The 17,044-nt window shown below is 35.1% G+C and overlaps 1 protein-coding gene across 1 annotated transcript; it reads left to right on the forward strand.

Moving 5' to 3' along the window:
• Positions 1-888: 888 nt before the first annotated feature.
• LOC104891042 (sugar transporter ERD6-like 5) lies at positions 889-13,521 on the forward strand. The gene is made up of 16 exons (XM_010676685.4): positions 889-1,154; positions 8,654-8,716; positions 9,012-9,101; positions 9,187-9,246; positions 9,341-9,406; positions 9,718-9,783; positions 9,888-9,963; positions 10,078-10,142; positions 10,535-10,627; positions 10,721-10,930; positions 11,042-11,104; positions 11,189-11,248; positions 11,375-11,428; positions 11,993-12,052; positions 12,159-12,273; positions 13,102-13,521. The coding sequence occupies exons 1-16, from the start codon at positions 1,005-1,007 to the stop codon at positions 13,224-13,226; spliced, it is 1,416 nt and encodes a 471-aa protein (XP_010674987.2). The 5' UTR covers positions 889-1,004; the 3' UTR covers positions 13,227-13,521.
• Positions 13,522-17,044: the final 3,523 nt, after the last annotated feature.

Here is a 17,044-nt window from a genome sequence, read left to right on the forward strand (position 1 = left end):
AGGGTGCTTTTCTCTCTCTCACTCTCTTTGTTTCATTATTTCAAAGAAAAAGAACAAAGGATTCATTACATTAATACATTGAAAACTATCTTCAAAATTAATTTAAGAAAAAAAGAGAAAAACTCTACTTATTTTTGATGTTACAAAGTATTGTCTTTAGACTAATATATAAAATAATTTTTTAAAAAGTTTTGATACTTACCTAAATATATATTTACAAGATATAAACATTTTACAATTTATAGGTATTAATAGATTTTCTTTGAAAGGGTATTAATAGATTATTAATGAGTATCAATGATAAATGTGTATCACAATTCACAAACACACACACCAAAAGTTTAAAAATCCGGACAAAAAAATAGTACGGACAACATAAAAAAAACAAGTAAAATTTAAAGGATAATGTTATATGTAGCCCTAAATACATTTCTTTAAATGGAAAAAGTTTAAGAATTCAAGACACATTTTTTGATTCAATATTTTATTTCTATTTTAAGCACCTTATACATAGCCCTAAAAGCTGTGTATATCATGTTCCAAATTTAAATACTGTGCTCTACCTCATTTAAGAATTAAGAATTAAGAATCAAGATAATGCGTATTAGCGCGTTACTTATGAACCTGTCTTGCACCAAAAAAGGGAAATTAAAAAGACTTTAATCTTAAACCTATAACCTGGCAATATATTCGCATGAGATTTTATTCTCTCTCCTTAAAAATTACCAATGTGACAAAAATTAATCAACGTGTTTTATCACCTCCATCATTTGTTTTTCTCGTTTGATATTGATAGGGCCCTCGTGATTTTGAAACTTTACCAACCGCTTTCCTCTCTCCCTTTGTAGCTTTCTTTCATCTAATAATATCATTTTAGACTTTAGTATAAAAGACAAAGTTTATCATCCATGATCCATAATCCATTCAATCTATTTTTCTCTCTAAATTTAAGATAATCACGAAAATCTTATTGAAGAATATATCATAATTTTAGATCATAATATATGGAGAAGGATAAGTGTAAAAGTGATGAGCAAGAACAACTGCTATTGAAGTTAGAAGAGGGTAACACTGATTATGAAGGCGGTGCCACCTTCGTTCTCTTCTTTAGCGTCTTTATTGCCATATGTGGATCCTTCGTTTGCGGCTGCGCTGTAAGTTCCTCTCCTCTTCTATGCTTATTTCGGCTACATAAATATCATCGCTTATTAGTGGCGGATCTAGAATAACATGTTTGTTGATTAAAATAATATAGTGGGTGCATTTGGTCCGGTTTTTTGTAAGGAGAACTACAATATTTGAAACTTTTTAAATGAAACATGTAGAATTAAAATTTAAGTGGGGATGACCCCACAACTCGAAGGGTAGTTTCGTCCCTATTAATGGGTTAAGGCTCGACATCAGTTGCCGGGGATGGGGTTTTGCTAGACGGCATCACGAGAGCACGACGGTTGACCCGCGGCCGGCAGGCTTAAATATTTAGTAGTAGGAGATTCTGAAAAAGACGAATAGGCAATAGCAGAAACTTCGTGGGCCGTGTTGCCGGCGGCTATGTTACAATATGTGGGCCCGGCCCAATATTGTACTTCCTCCGTCCCATAATATAGTGCTTGTTTTTTATACGGTGTTCAAGATGTAACTTTGACCTTTAATATCTTCAATTCTGTATTAATAAAAAAATTAAAAAAGTTTATATTATGAAACTATACATTGAGACGAATTTAAAAAGATTCCATATGAAAATGTTTTTTTTATATATACAAATGAGAATATTTGATTAAAAATTTTAAAGTTTGACCCACCAAAAATGAAATAGGCACTATATTATGCAACTAAGGGAGTACATTAGTGTCTATCGACTGAGTATAAGTTTTGTCTTTTTTGTTTTGTTTGTTAAAATGGCTAGAAAAAGTTAGATATCTAAAAATCTAAATTCCATGTTTAATGACCTAGATGAATAGTCAAACCCGATATATAATTTTTTGTGTGAATATAATGCGAACCAAATGATTAAGAGCAGCTTTTTAGAGAATCTTTCACGGTGTATGAATATTTCATACAATTAAAAGTACACAAATTTTAGGGTAAAAAAATCTCATGGTATTTAGAATGACAAATTATTGATTCCTTTATTTTAAAAAAAAACTTAAATGGCGTAAAATAAACGGTTATTTCATGAGGTACCCCTGAGTACTTAAAAAATTCACACGGTATCCACAAAACTTTTGAAATTCACATGGTACCCCTCAGTTTACCAAAAATGCACCAGATACCCTTAATGACTAACGGACGTTAACACCATTAGTCATTAAGGGCTAATATGCCACGCGGCAACTTCCTATTGGCTCCCTAAAAGATTATTTAGTTAATTAAAAAAAAACTAATTAATTAATAAAATCTTTTAAAAAAAAACCAAACCCAGCCACCACTCCCCCCACCCCCGCCACCACTGCCCCCACCCCCGCCACCCTTTCGCCGGCAGTACCCCCACCCCCGCAACCCCCCTACGCCAGTGACCTTCCCGGCCCCCACCACTTCCCCGGCAGCCCTCCTCTTCCCTCCGAAACCACCTTCACCCCTCGAAACCCCCCTCCTAACCCCTTGAAAACCCCCCTTTGCACCACAGCCGGCGCCAAAACTCCCTCCACGGCGCCGGCGAAGCTTCGTCGCCCCACTCCCTGCCATCCCCACCCTCTTTCCCCCCTTAAACAACCACCTATAAACCTTAAAACCCCCAAATCGAAACCCTAATTTTTGATTTGGGGGTTTTCGATTTGGTGTTTTAAGGAGTGAAATGGGTTGAGGATGGTCGAGAAATGTTCGCCGGCACCGGGGATGTGATTTAGGCGCCGGCCGTGGGGTGGAGGGAGGTTTTTTGAGGGGGTGGGTTGGGGTTTTGGCATCGGGATGTTGGTTATGCGGGAGGGAAGGCTACCGGCGAGGGTGTGACACCAACGGTCCTCGCTCCTCGCCGCGCAGGAGGGTGACGGAGGCGGTAAAGGCGGTGGATTACCGCCAGCAGGTGGTGGCAAGGTGGTGGCAGTGGTGGGCTGGTGGCTAGGGGTTGAGATTTTTTTAAAATTTTTTAATTTTTTTAAAGTTTTTTTATTAATTTTGTTTAATTATTAACAAAATATTTTTTAGAGAGCCGATACAAAGTTGCCACGTGGCTTAATGACTAACGAAACTTAACGCCGTTAGTCATTAAGGACATCTGGTGCATTTTTAGTAAACTCAAGGGTACCTGGTGAATTTTAAAAAAAAAATGGGTACCACGTGAATTTTCAAAGAACTCAGGGGTACCTCATGAAATAACCGTAAAATAAATGACAAACTAACATGAGATTCGTGTTAATATTTGTATGATTTATTTTATTCTTGTTGGAATATATTTAATGACGAATGTTACGCAATAAGTTATGGTGTAACATGTTATATTTAAGACATATCCCTAAATATATAGTTTAGGTTATTATTCTTAACAAATATCTAGTTTGAATTATTATGTACATATTAACAAAATTTCATAATATTTTTAATTCTTTTCTTTATTTATTTTTTTTAGATTTTGGATATAAACCTAAGTCAGCTTCTCAACAGTTACTTAGCCATATTGGCATATTGTTGTTGTCTATTGGAACAGTTGTTACTTGTTAGTCTTGACTACTTGGGCTATCAAAAACGAACAAGTCAAAGTTGAATTGTGAAGTTCCTCTAATAATTGCTTCCTCTATCCTTGTTTGATTGTCGTTTTGTCTTTTTACACGTGGGCTTGAAAAGTCAGTTTCTTTTTAGTGGTAATGATTAGACTTTCACGTTTACTTATGTATAACTTTAATTATTAATATATTTTATTATCAGTAATTAAAAATTATGAAAAGTAAATATTCGAAAAATATATACTGAGACAAATTTAATAAGATCCTACATGAATATGTTTTTCCTTATCTATAAATCATCAAAGATAGTAGTGTCAGTGAATAAGGTAAAAGTCAAACTATTTCAAGTAAAAAAAAAAAACGAAGGAAGTATGTTATTTAAAAAGGAGATTGATCACAACAAAATAAAAATGGAGTAATATTTTAGGAACGATCGAAGTGAAAGTTAAAACTCTTCAACTTCTCTCTTTATATCGGAAATTTTTTATCCCCCAATTATAGGATAAAATTTTGTACTGTCTAGGCAATAGATGAACTACCCATTCATTCGTATATAATTCGTATACCACAAATCAAACAAAATTATAAGAACATTTAATTCTGTAATCTACCCGGCCTGGCTCAAATGATCCTTTTTGGCCCAAAACCCGACCTAGTTTGGTCCAATTCTTAAACAACTCTAATTACTAGTTTTGGTTTTTTGGGTCTATTATTCAACTAATTTTGACTATATTTTCTCATAATCATATCAAGAATCAATGTTATGCATCAAAAAAATATATTAAGAAACATGTTCAAATATATTTTGTTAGATTTGTCCAAATGAAAAGATTTTAAATTTTCACTTTTTATAATTTTTACTTATACACGATCAATATAAATTGTTAAAAGAAACATGTTGAAAAATGTCAACATAAAAATGGTGCATTGGTGCCTCTAAATAAAAGCACAAGAAGTACTCCCTCTCTTTTTTTTCAACCTATTTGGAATCTCGATACCATTTATAATTAGAGAGAATTTTCTAAATTGTTTTCAATATATATTAAAAAATATAGTCATGCGGAGTTTTTATTTGATTCGTCTTAATAAATATTTTATTAATACTCCATCATTATAATTTTTATTAATATGTAACGGAAGATATTTAAGATCAAACAAATACATTGTCTAACATACATGGTTAAGGTAGGAAAGGAAAAAAAAAATTACATAATATCCTTATTTCTCCCGTTCTCGTTCATGCCAGCTAGAATGCTAGATTGCAATGTTGCGCACTTATTTCTCTAAAAGTCTTAATCTAGTTTTTCATGTGGAATTTTTCTAATCAACTTATTCATATCTTCTTACTTTAAGTAAATAATACTAAAAGTATTAAAGTATCATGTCAATATTGGAGGAGAAGATGATGTAGGGGAAGTTTGAGGGAGATCGGTGGGCTGTGAGGAATTTGAGAGGGGGGCAGAATCAGTAGATGAAGAAGGGGTTGTGGGCTGAGAGATGGGCAAATCATCACGAAAATCTTGGTGAATGGTGTCATCATACAACATGAATTTTTGAGGAACATTAGCAACATCATCAGATTTAGAAAAAGGGAAAATATCCTCAAAAAATTTAACATCACGAGATACAAAGAACTCTTGGGTGTCTAAATCAAACAAACGCCATCCTTTTTACCAAATGGGTAACCCACAAAAACACATTTCCTACTCCGACTGGCAAACTTATCCCCCTTAGTTTTGTGATTATAAGCATATGATAGACAACCAAAGGTACGAATTGCTTCATAAGCAGGGGTAAAGCCAAAGAGAATATCAAAGGGGGATTTATTTTGTAAGAGAGGAGAAGGGGTGCGATTAATTAAGTGAGCTGCAGCAAGAACACTTTCACCCCAAAAATAGATAGGAAGATGAGCTTGAAAACGCAAAGCACACCCAACATTTAAAATATGTTGATGCTTGCGTTCAACCCTCCCATTTTGTTGTGGAGTGTTGACACAAGAGGTTTGAAAGATGATGCCAATGGCATGAAAAAACTCCAGCAGGCAATTAAATTCAGTACCATTATCACTTTGCACAATTTTAATGGTTTGAGAAAATTGTCTATCAACCATAGCCACAAAACGCATAAACATTTGAAACACCTCAGTTTTGTCTTCCATCAAATAAACCCAAACAGCTCTAGAAAAATCATCAACAATCGTTAAAAAATAACGAGCACCACAAGAGGAAACATGTCTATAAGGTCCCCACAAATCACAATGAACCTTCTCAAAAACTCTAGTAGCCTTATTTTCACTCACAAAAAATCTGTCTCTAGAATGTTTAGCACGAAAACAAATATCACATGGTTCAGTTAAACTACCCTGATGACCACAGAGAGGAGGGAGTAACTTCACTACTTTCTCCGAAGGATGACCCATCCGACGATGCCAGAGATCAAAAGTAGAGGAAACAGCATTGACGGACGCTTGAGGCACATGATCAGCTCCGTTGAAGTAGTAAAGTCCATCCTTTCTACGTCCCGTTCCAATCAGCTCCTTCATGGGGTCCTGTATAGCACACATAGACGAGTTAAATTGTACAATGCAGTTTAAATCATGAGTCAGTTGAGTAACAGAAATCAAACTACAACTGAATCGAGGCACCAAGAGAACATCAGTAAGGGTAATGTGATCAGACAAACGCACAGATCCCTTTGAGTAGCTACAACAGATTCTCCATTAGGAAGACCAACAGGACACGGAGAAATAGTAATAAGATCAAACAACCAAGAGACATTACCAGTGACGTGATTAGTGGCACCACTGTCAATAATCCAAGAAGTGGAATCAAACTTACCACTCAAACGATCCTCAGAAACCGAAGTAGAACCAAACAAGCCCGCAAGGGCCTTCCACTATCAGGAGAAAATAGGTTAGAAGTGGGCGAAGAAGATAACGGACCAGCAGCAACAGTGGCGTTGGCCTTAACAGTGCCACGACCACGACCCATAGATGATGCAGAAACCGGTGGCCGAGAGCAACGACCCGAGCCCTTAGGCTCCCATCCTTCCGGATACCCGACAAGCTCATAACAATTAGCCACCTCATGACCATGTTTCTTGCAATGAGAACACGCCAACAAAGAATAACACTTTAACACATCATGACCAACCTTGTGACAATGAGCACAAGTTGGACGCTCCGAAGAGCCACGGCCACGGCCAGATGCCGTACGAACCGCAAAGCCAAGAACCGCCTCTGCCGGTTTGTCATCTATGGCAGATTTAGAGGTTCTAATACGTTCCTGAACAACAAGATGATAAGCGCGGTCTAACGACGGCAATGGGTCAGTGGATAAAATCTGAGAACGTAACCGACCATAGTAATCATTATAGAGACCCATAAGAAATTCATGCAAACGTTGAGTTTCATTACGAGAGGCGTGTAATTCACCCGCCACACATTAAGAACAGCAAGAACAAGAAATAAGAGGTTCATGCTTCTTTAAATCTTCCCATAAAATATTCAGTTTACCGTAATAGCTAGAGACACTCATCGTCTTGGTTTGTTCACACTTTGCTATGGTAGATTTTATCTGATGAATGCGCGGGCCATTAATAGTAGCAAAGCGTGTTTTTAGGTGATCCCAAAGTTTATGAGCCTCTCTAAATTTAGTGAGCGTACCTTTAACCTCGGGATCGATGGTGCTCATAATCCACGAGACGAGCATGGCATTCACCGTCAACCAATCAGCAGCAGTGTAGGGAGATTGAGGAGCGGTGATCGTCCCGTCCAAGAAACCAAATTTACGTCGCGCCTCCAACGCGAGTTGTATGTCACCAGCCCAGTCATCAAAGTTGTCTGACCGGAGACGCGTGGGTGTGATAAAGTCACCGGGTCTGTCACCGGTGCCGGGATAAAAGGGATGAGTGATATCAGTTTTAGGTGGAGGGGGGGCGGCGGCTGTGCGTCGCCTGCCATGAGAGAAGACGAGAGAGAAAAAAAAAATTTCAGAGATTTGGCTCCGATACCATGTAGAGAAAGATTAGGGTAGAATATGTGTTGCCTTTCATTGAGATATCAAGACTATATATATACAATGTACATAAGAAAACTATCTATACAAGTATAATAAGCCCATATAACATAATATCTCCTAACAGGGATAGAATTTTCTAGTAGGTAAGTATGTTTTCTAGCATTGTGTGGTGACAACAACTGGCAAGTTGTGGGAATCTTTCAAGCAAATAATACAAATAATTGACAGCATTTATCCAGGTTGTTGACTCTAGACTCTAGTATATTGCACATTTGCACCATTGCACCATTGCACGTCTAAAACTCATTAGTTGATCATTATTTTGTTGTATCTGGAGTCGGATTTCAACTGTAGAAATAGTAAAAGATATGACCCTATTTAGATTTTAAGAACTCAACTCCCATAGTTTCTTGGTCGAATATTTATGAGTCAGATGTTCGAGAGTAGGAAAGTACTACTTGGTAGACAAAGATTTATATGTCAAGATACCAATGGGTATGATTGTGGCCCACAATTTGTGGGTATTATTAAAGTTCTTAGAGTACTTCATCTATAACAAAAGTAACCTCTTACAATTAACAAAAGTAAAATTAACTTGCAATAATAAGATTTGAACCGTAACCTCTTGTTATCATACGTGACACAATTACCATCTCAATCAACTTTTAATACACTTTAAATGTCCACATTATTATATTTATACTTTTTAAATGTTGAGTCTTTTTTAATATATTTTAATGGAATGGAAAAAAAATGCATATCAAGTCGGAAACACTATACCAACTTTAACGCCCGAGTCCAGATATTAGTTAGACATTATATGTCGACTAATGGATATTGTGGTTGCTAAAAACTTGTCACAATTTTACTGTTATTTTTTTTATACCTGGCTTATTGCTTTGAATATGACCTTATTTTGGATTAAGAAATATTAGTATAGGAATCTAATAAGTTGTCTACTATTACTATACGTAGATGGGTTATTCCTCCCCCGTGCAGTCTGGAATCGTTGCTGACTTAAGACTGTCCACAGCTGATGTAAGTTGCTTACTTTTGTTCCTAAAACATAATCCCTCGTTTTTAATATTAATTGCAATAATTTGACTTTTGTACATGTACATTTCACATTATTTTGTACTGATATGTAAAAATATTTGTTAGTACATGATGTTCTTAAATTTGTGTCAATGTTTATTTTAAAAATGTTCCCTTAGAGATATTTAAACTGTTGCAATTATTCTAGAACAGAAGAAGTATTCACCAGTTAAACGATCATATAACTTCAGTTTATCTTGTTTATATCTTGGATTGACTGTTTTATGATCCTCTGCAGTATTCCTTGTTTGGATCAATGTTGACTGTTGGAGGATTATTAGGCTCATTAGTTTGTGGTAAACTTACAGATTACATTGGTCGTCGAGGCGTAAGTTGTTCGTTTCCCTATTTTGAATCATGAATAGTTCTATAATGGAGCTTGAACTCACAAATAATGGGTCATTTTGGTGCAGACTATGGGGTTATCTGACATACTCTACCTCAGTGGATGGCTTTTAATAGCATTTTCTAAGGTTTTTGCTCTTGACAAAGTGATCAAGATCATCATTTTAACACTTCTAATTATTATTATCTCGAGATCTGACTTTCTGTTGCTAAATTTTGAAGGGTGCTTGGACTCTTGATATTGGTAGACTAGCTGTTGGTTGTGCTATGGGGCTTACTGTTTATGTGGTAAGTATCTGCGAACAAATATCTTAATAGTTAATACCTCTATCTAAGGGTTTTTAAGGGCTCGTTCGTTATCGTTTTCTATTTCCAGTTTTCAGTTTTTTTTTTAAACCAAAAACAAAAATTTGGACCCCAGAAAATGTAGTTTCCAGTTTTTAGTTTTCAGTTTTCAAAGTTGACATGTATCCCCTTTTATCATATGACACTTATATTCATAAAACCAAAAACTGAAAACTTACAGGGATGCCTAACGGGACCTAAATTATCTGATTTTGAGACGACAATATGAATCAATCAACTTCTTTGCAATACAGGTTCCTGTGTACATAGCAGAAATTACTCCAAAGAACCTTCGGGGAGGGTCTGTGCTTCTCCATCAGGTAAAGATAATAGACTTCGATTAGAGCGCTAAATTATTGTTTATTTCTTAACAACTCTATGAGGCAACTAATTATGAATATGAATATATCTTCCTATCTTCCAGTTCATGTTATGCTGTGGAATAGCACTAGTTTACCTTTTAGGACTTGTGACAACCTGGCGTATCTTATCTTTGATAGGTAACTCATTCTTTCCCTTTAATTTGTTTGTTTCAAAGATTAAACTTTGGCCATTTCTAAATCCCACATTCATCAGAATATTTCAGCTTATGTATCATATGTTTAATGTTTCAGGTGCTTTCCCGTGCATCATACAGTTGTTGGGCTTATTTTTCATTCCGGAGTCTCCTAGGTGGTTGGTAAGTAAGCTCATTCTTCAATCTAGTCCTCTAGAGTCTCCTAGGTGTTTGATCATCTAATGTTATTGAAACCGGTACACTAAATTAAGACTAGTTTTGCCTCATCAAAGGAGATTCAGGATTGGCTAACATGTACACTAGTGCGCTACTGCATCTAATGCTGATTGGTTTTAGAATAGAATCTCTCGAGCATATTACTCATTCGACGCAGGGTGTTAGGCTAATCTAAATTAAGTGAGTGGGCTAACTGCATCTAGTGCCAATGGCCCAATTATATGTGGCCAGACTTGTTTCCACTGCGAGCCTGTAAGGCCAATTGAAGATTTAATATTTTGAGCATTTGAAGCTGTAAACTTTGGTTAATAAAAATGTAAATCACTTTGTTCTTGCAGGTAAAGGTTGGTCAGGACAAAGGGTCTGAAGCTACCTTGCGACGACTTATGGGGGAGAAATCCGATATAGCTAAAGCAGCAGCAAAAATCAAAGTACATAGACAGAGATTGATATATAGTATTTGAGTACATAGCTTATTTGCATAAAGGTTGCAAGATTTATGTATTGAGTTGATGATCTTGCAGGACTATACTGAAGCTGTTGGATATGTATCAGAAGATAGCTTCTTTAGTGTGTTCCAAATGAAATATGCTTACGCGCTTATGATAAGTCTTGGGCTCATGGCTCTAGCATCATTTGGTGGGACAAATGGGATTTTGTTCTATGCAGCCACAATATTCAAATCCGCTGGAATTTCAGGTCCTTTGGGTACCGTAGCAATGGCTCTTATTCAGGTACATTAGCATTTCATTTGGACAAATTACGTAATAACGAATTCTGATAATACTATATATGTACATATGTTTTCTCTCTTGAAGATGTTTATTGTGCTATAAATTTTGCAGCTTCCTCCCACATTTTTGGGTGTATTTTTGATGGATAGGTGTGGCAGACGACCACTTTTGCTGGTGAGATTGACTAGCTGATCTTACAGTATTATAGTAACATATTTTTTAGAAGATGTTTTATCGACGTTTTTGTTATTGTTGTAGTTTTCTGTGACTGGAATGGGAACTGCTTGTCTATCAGTAGCAGTATCATTTTTTCTGAAGGTTTGTGTTCGTCAATGCGTTAAAAATTTACATGATTTTTGGCCTATTCGTGAACTTATCTTTGTATCCTTTCATTCTTTGGTTGCTATCATGCCTTGGTCTAAGTTGTGTGTTTTGTGTAAGCAGGAAAAGGGGTGGATGACGGGTTTTAGTCCCTATTTGGCGCTCATTGGCATTCTGGTATAGCATTTTTTTTATTTGCTACGTTATTTTTTGGTATACAGATTTTTATAATATACAAGTGGGGGCGGGCACACCAAATCAGTGCTTTATTGGTCAATAGTAAAAATGCGATAAAAAAGGTAGAAATATCAAGGGGACCACATGTCAAAAAAGGAAGTATAACAAGTAATTAAGGACATACTTTCATCTCTCCATAAAAAGGGATTAAAAATCTAATACTAAAGCAAAGATGTCTCACTATATACCAAGATTTTGATCAATCAGATAAGCTAAGCTTAATATTATGCGTTTAATCAATTGGCATTACTAGAATATAATGCGATGAACTTAAATTCGATGTAAAAAAACGTGTTTGCACTTTGTACCTCTAGACTCTAGTTATCAATGTAGCTTGAAGTTGTAACTAAAAAATGGAAAGTGAAAAGTGAGGAATTAGCCTTGGTTCACAACATACATGCTCTTTCTAATTTGTTCTCAAAATTCAATCTTGGATTATCATGTAAAATATATTGTGTGACAAATCATAATACTTATGTGTGTTTTAACGTGATTCTACTCTAGATCTTTTCTGCAACATATCCTGTAGGAATGGGAGGGATACCATTTGTTATCATGTCAGAGGTAATGCACTCTTCTATTCTTTCCTTTTCTTAAAGTTTTATTCATCTTTCATTGTGTATATTTTGAAACTTTAGTTGTTGAAACAAGTTAGAATATGTGTTTTCAGATATTTCCGATCAATGTGAAAGGAGCAGCTGGAAGCTTAGCTACAATCGTCAGCTGGTCCAGTGCTTGGATTGTCTCTTACACATTTAACTTTATGATGGATTGGAGCTCATCAGGTGAAATTTATTTGCTAGACTCTTTTAATAACAATTCACTAGTGTTTAGGCTCATGTTATGTCTCGGTAAGAAAAATTTTCATCCATCAACAATATTGTACTTTAAAATGATAACACAAAATATAACTTAGTCTAGTGGTTAAAACTTTAGCATATGAACTTGAGGACATGAGATCAAAATCTATGCCAAGCAATTTCTAATTTTTTTATTGTACATGAATTATATGAACTAAAATTCCCCTATAAAAACGCCACGTGACATCATTTTTTGTTCAGGAACGCCTTTAAATATCTCTGCTCATTTATTGATCCGTCCGTTATTAACTCACAACAAGGATCACCCTACACGCTATTGACCCGCAACAAAGTGACCTAACACAACTTGACCTACGTTAAAGTTAGAAAAAGGCCCTCCTTTCTTGTTTTTTTGGCTCTGCAGTTGCTTGTTTTTTTTGGCTCCTATGATCCTCACATGAAGTTATCAAATGAACTAGTCAACATCCTCTGAAACTTTACATAGTATTGTTATTTGCACTCAACAACTTGACTTCGACTCTAAACTTTAACGTAAACTAGTTTTACCGAATGCGACACTCTCTAAATGAAAATCTTAAAGTAAGCTGGTGTAGTTTAGGCCTAAGGAAAAAGAATAGAACATTTGATAATCATTTTGCATGCAAAATACTCTCTTCCTTCGCTTATGTCTATGACCCATTGACCTTATTAGACTACAATGGACCTAATGTGAGTTGAAGTTAACATTTGCTAAAAGGTTAATAAATTACTATTTAGTTGACGTGAAATATTTTCTCTGTTTATCTTATACAGGCACATTCTTCATATTTACAAGTATCAATATTTTGTCTTTGCTATTTGTGGCAAAACATGTTCCTGAAACAAAGGGACGCACGTTAGAAGAAATACAAGAATCACTTACGAGTACTTTATATTAGAACTATATGTACATGTCGTAATAGGAGAAATTATACACGTAGATATTTATAATCAATCCTGTTATAGTTAATACAATAGGTTTTTTTCCCGATATATGGTTTGGAGTTTAGTAGTATATATTTCCAACCTAAAATGTACAGTTTGTATGAAGTTGGAATTCTTTGTAATGCTGAGCAATAAATTTCTCATGTAGCTCATTGGCAAATTAATTTGCCAGGGCAATTGTATAAATGTAGTACATAATATATACAGTTGTCTGTAATATCTTGAAATGAAAATTACTTATTGCTGGTCTTTTCAGTACTATATACATAGTTGGTCCTCCATTCTAATCGAATAAGCAAACTTCATTAGTTCTAATATAAGTGAAACACTTCTTTCATAAAAGAGATAAGTGTTTCACTTATTTCAAATTTTAAGGAAGTAGAAATTAAAAAGTAGACTTCAATCATGCCATTTGTAAGAATAGTGCCTTGAAGGTGTTTGGTAGAATGCATGAAGAAGGAATTACATAAGGCTGACTTTGAATGCACATATCTCTCAATCTATGAATGGTTTTGATGTGATTCAAACTGGAGGTGATAGCTTGTTCCAAGAGCTTTCCAACGATAGGTCATATGTCCAATTCCGCTGAGAAACAAGAAAGTTATGACTGTTTTACGAAGAACTGACGAAACTGTTTCGTCTCGCGCCCCGCCCGGGCACTTTGAGTCGGATGCGCAAGCTGTTTTGGGAAAGCGAAATCTCGCCCGGTCGGGCGGATTTCGCCTGGGCAGGTCGAGCGGTTCGGCGCTTTTTGCGGTAGACGCGTTTTTGACGCGGGAGTATAAATAGGTCATTAACCTAATTGTTTTATACGACAAATTAACCTCTATTCTCTCTGTAATATGTTCTCTTCTCATAATAAAATATTCTCTCTCCCTCTGCCGTGGACGTAGCCAAATTGGTGAACCCCGTAAATCTATTATCTGTTTTTATTGTTTTTACATTCGTTAGTTGTTTCTCTCTCACGTCCGGTCATTATGTGGCCTATTGTTGCGGTCTTGGCCACGCAGCAATAGATAATTATCTATTGCGGCGTTTTTTGACCGCCGCAATAGGGCACCTATTATTGCGGTTGTCTCTCAAACCCGCAACAATAGGTTCAAGTGAATTCTTTTTTGAAAATTAAAATATTAGTTCGTTCTCTCATCCAAAGGGACAATTGTAACACTAAAGTGTGATTCAAAAACACAATAACGCAAAAGTAACTAAAGAGACATAATATTTTATAAATCCTAATAACTTCACATATCAACAAAAATGATATTTTACAAATTCTAATTACAAAAATATAAAAAAAACGAAAACATAACTAAGAACAAAATTAAAAAGTAAAAAGGAAAAAACAAAATATATCTAAAAAAAGTAAACACATCTAATAAAGAAAAATAAAAAACGATACATGGGATCTTGAAACAAGAAACACAAATTACAAAAAATAAACCTAGATTTTAAAAAATGAACGAAAAAGGAGGTGGAGTGACGGAGGTGTGAAGCGGACTTAGTGCGGACGACGTCGATGGAACGACGAAGGTGCAAAAACGATGTTGGTGGAGCGTCAAAGGTGCGAAAACGACGTTGGTGGAGAGATAGAGTTGCGCGACAAGACGTTCGATCTGATGAGCGATGTTTGGTGATGAATTGAGAGATGAATTCGCGAATTTCCTTGATGTTCGTTGATGATGCATTTAGGAGTGATAGATGAGATGCGAAGATTAAGGGTGTGTTCTCCTCAACTTCAAAAATTGAGTTTCAGGTCCAATAAGTTTAGGTAAGTTCAAATAAGTTTAATAAGGGCAATAAGTTCCAATGAGGTCTAATAAGGTTCAATAAGTTTCAATCTGGTACAATAAGTTCCAATCAGGTGCAATAAGTTCCAATCATGTCTAATAAGGTCCAATAAGTTCCAATAAGGTCTAATAAGGTCCAAATACTCAATATTCAACAAACATTTGTATTATTGTCCATTATGTTATTATTAGAATTTTAATTAAAGTACTCCAATGATTATATAGTATTATACTTGTATTAGTGTCTATTATTTTATTAAATATTTGTATTATAATTTTATTATTCACATTACTATTAGCTGATTATGTTATTATTAGAATTTTTTATCAAAGTACCACAATGTATAGTATTATACTTGTATTATTGTCTATTATTTGATTATTCATATTACTATTAGGTGATTATATTATTATTAAATAATATTATAATCATGGTCAAATAATTAAGGTTAACAATAATAATCATTATAATTACAATATTTTGCAATTCGTCTTTAAATAAATAGAGTTAACATTTCGTTACTAATAACAATGAAAGATACAAATGTAGAGTGAGAGATAAGGAGTTAATGCATTCTACTACCTTCACATAAATGAAAGTGGGGTGAGAATTTTTCATATGTGCCAATTTTAACTTGTTAGCAATAAATGTTAATCAACTTTTGATTTTCCACAAGTGCTTTATAAAATCAAAACAAGAGTGTTAGATATATTAGTGGTCAAAGTTATGTATAGGCAAATATATAAATAGTAAATTTTTTTTGTTAAATTAATTATCATAAGAGATAATTAGTAATTATTATTTTTTTAAAGGATGAATTTTAATAATTATTACTTCATATAAATTTTGAGGGGTAGTATTTACGTTAGGGGTAATATTTATGTTATTAATGGTCAATAAATTTTGTCTAATAAGGTCAAATAAGTTTCAATCAGGTCCAATAAGGTCTAATAAGTTTCAATCAGGTCCAATAAGGTCTACAAGTTTCAATCAGAGCCAATAAGGTCTAATAAGTTTCAATAAGGTCAATAAGTTCCAATAAGGTCCAATAAGTTTCAATCAGGTTCCATCAGGTCCAATAAGTTGAATAAGTTCCAATAAGTTCAGTTCAGGTTCAATAAGTTTAATTCAGATAAGGTCCAATAAGTTTAGGGCCAATAAGTTGAAGAGAACGCACCCTAAGAGGACTAGAGGAGAGATGAGATGCAAAGAATTGAGAGTGAGAGGGAGAAGTGAGAGTGAGGCAGGGCGCGAGCAAGGGTTACATTTGGAGTTTAGTGAAGGAGGTGCAAATGTACTCATATATTATTATATATAATGTTGGGTTTTTTATTGCCGCGATTTTTTTTAAAGAAACAACAGTAATAAATTAAAATATTAATATTTTAATCTATTGTTGCGATTTTGAGTGGGAAACTTAGCAATGGAGCTGGTGAAACTAGTCAACCAAATATGAAAATTTGTCCCGTTGACATCTATTGCTGCGGTTTTGGTTGGGAACCGCATCAATAGGTTGATTTTAATTTTTTTTTTCTTTTCTTTTGACGTGGTTTGTTGTTGCGTATGGCTAAAACCATATTAATTCAGCTGCAGCAATAAGTAATTAATACTTCAACCGGATTTTTGAATGAAGGGCATAAAGACTAGAGCTTTTCAACTCTTCTTTTTAGTCTAACCCGATAAGAATATGTTGAGGCATAGACTCGATTAGAGACGGCCAACAATGCAGGTCAATCTAGCCCAGCCTGCCTCTTGGGTCGTGTGGGCGGAGCCCGCAAAAACTCCAGTCCAGCCCAGCTCGAACCGTGAAATTGGTGGGCGTGGATCTTGGGCTAAATTTTTTTTGAGCCCAACCCACGAAGCCTGCTACTGAAATCGTCCAGCCCGATCCATGAACCGGATCAGCTCAGTCCAAGTAATTATTCAACCAAATTGTGTATATTTTAATCAAATTGTATATATTATAATTCAATCAAACTCAAAA

Source organism: Beta vulgaris, chromosome 4 (genome assembly GCF_026745355.1).
Source record: "Beta vulgaris subsp. vulgaris cultivar EL10 chromosome 4, EL10.2, whole genome shotgun sequence".
Classification (NCBI taxonomy): Eukaryota; Viridiplantae; Streptophyta; class Magnoliopsida; order Caryophyllales; family Amaranthaceae; genus Beta; species Beta vulgaris.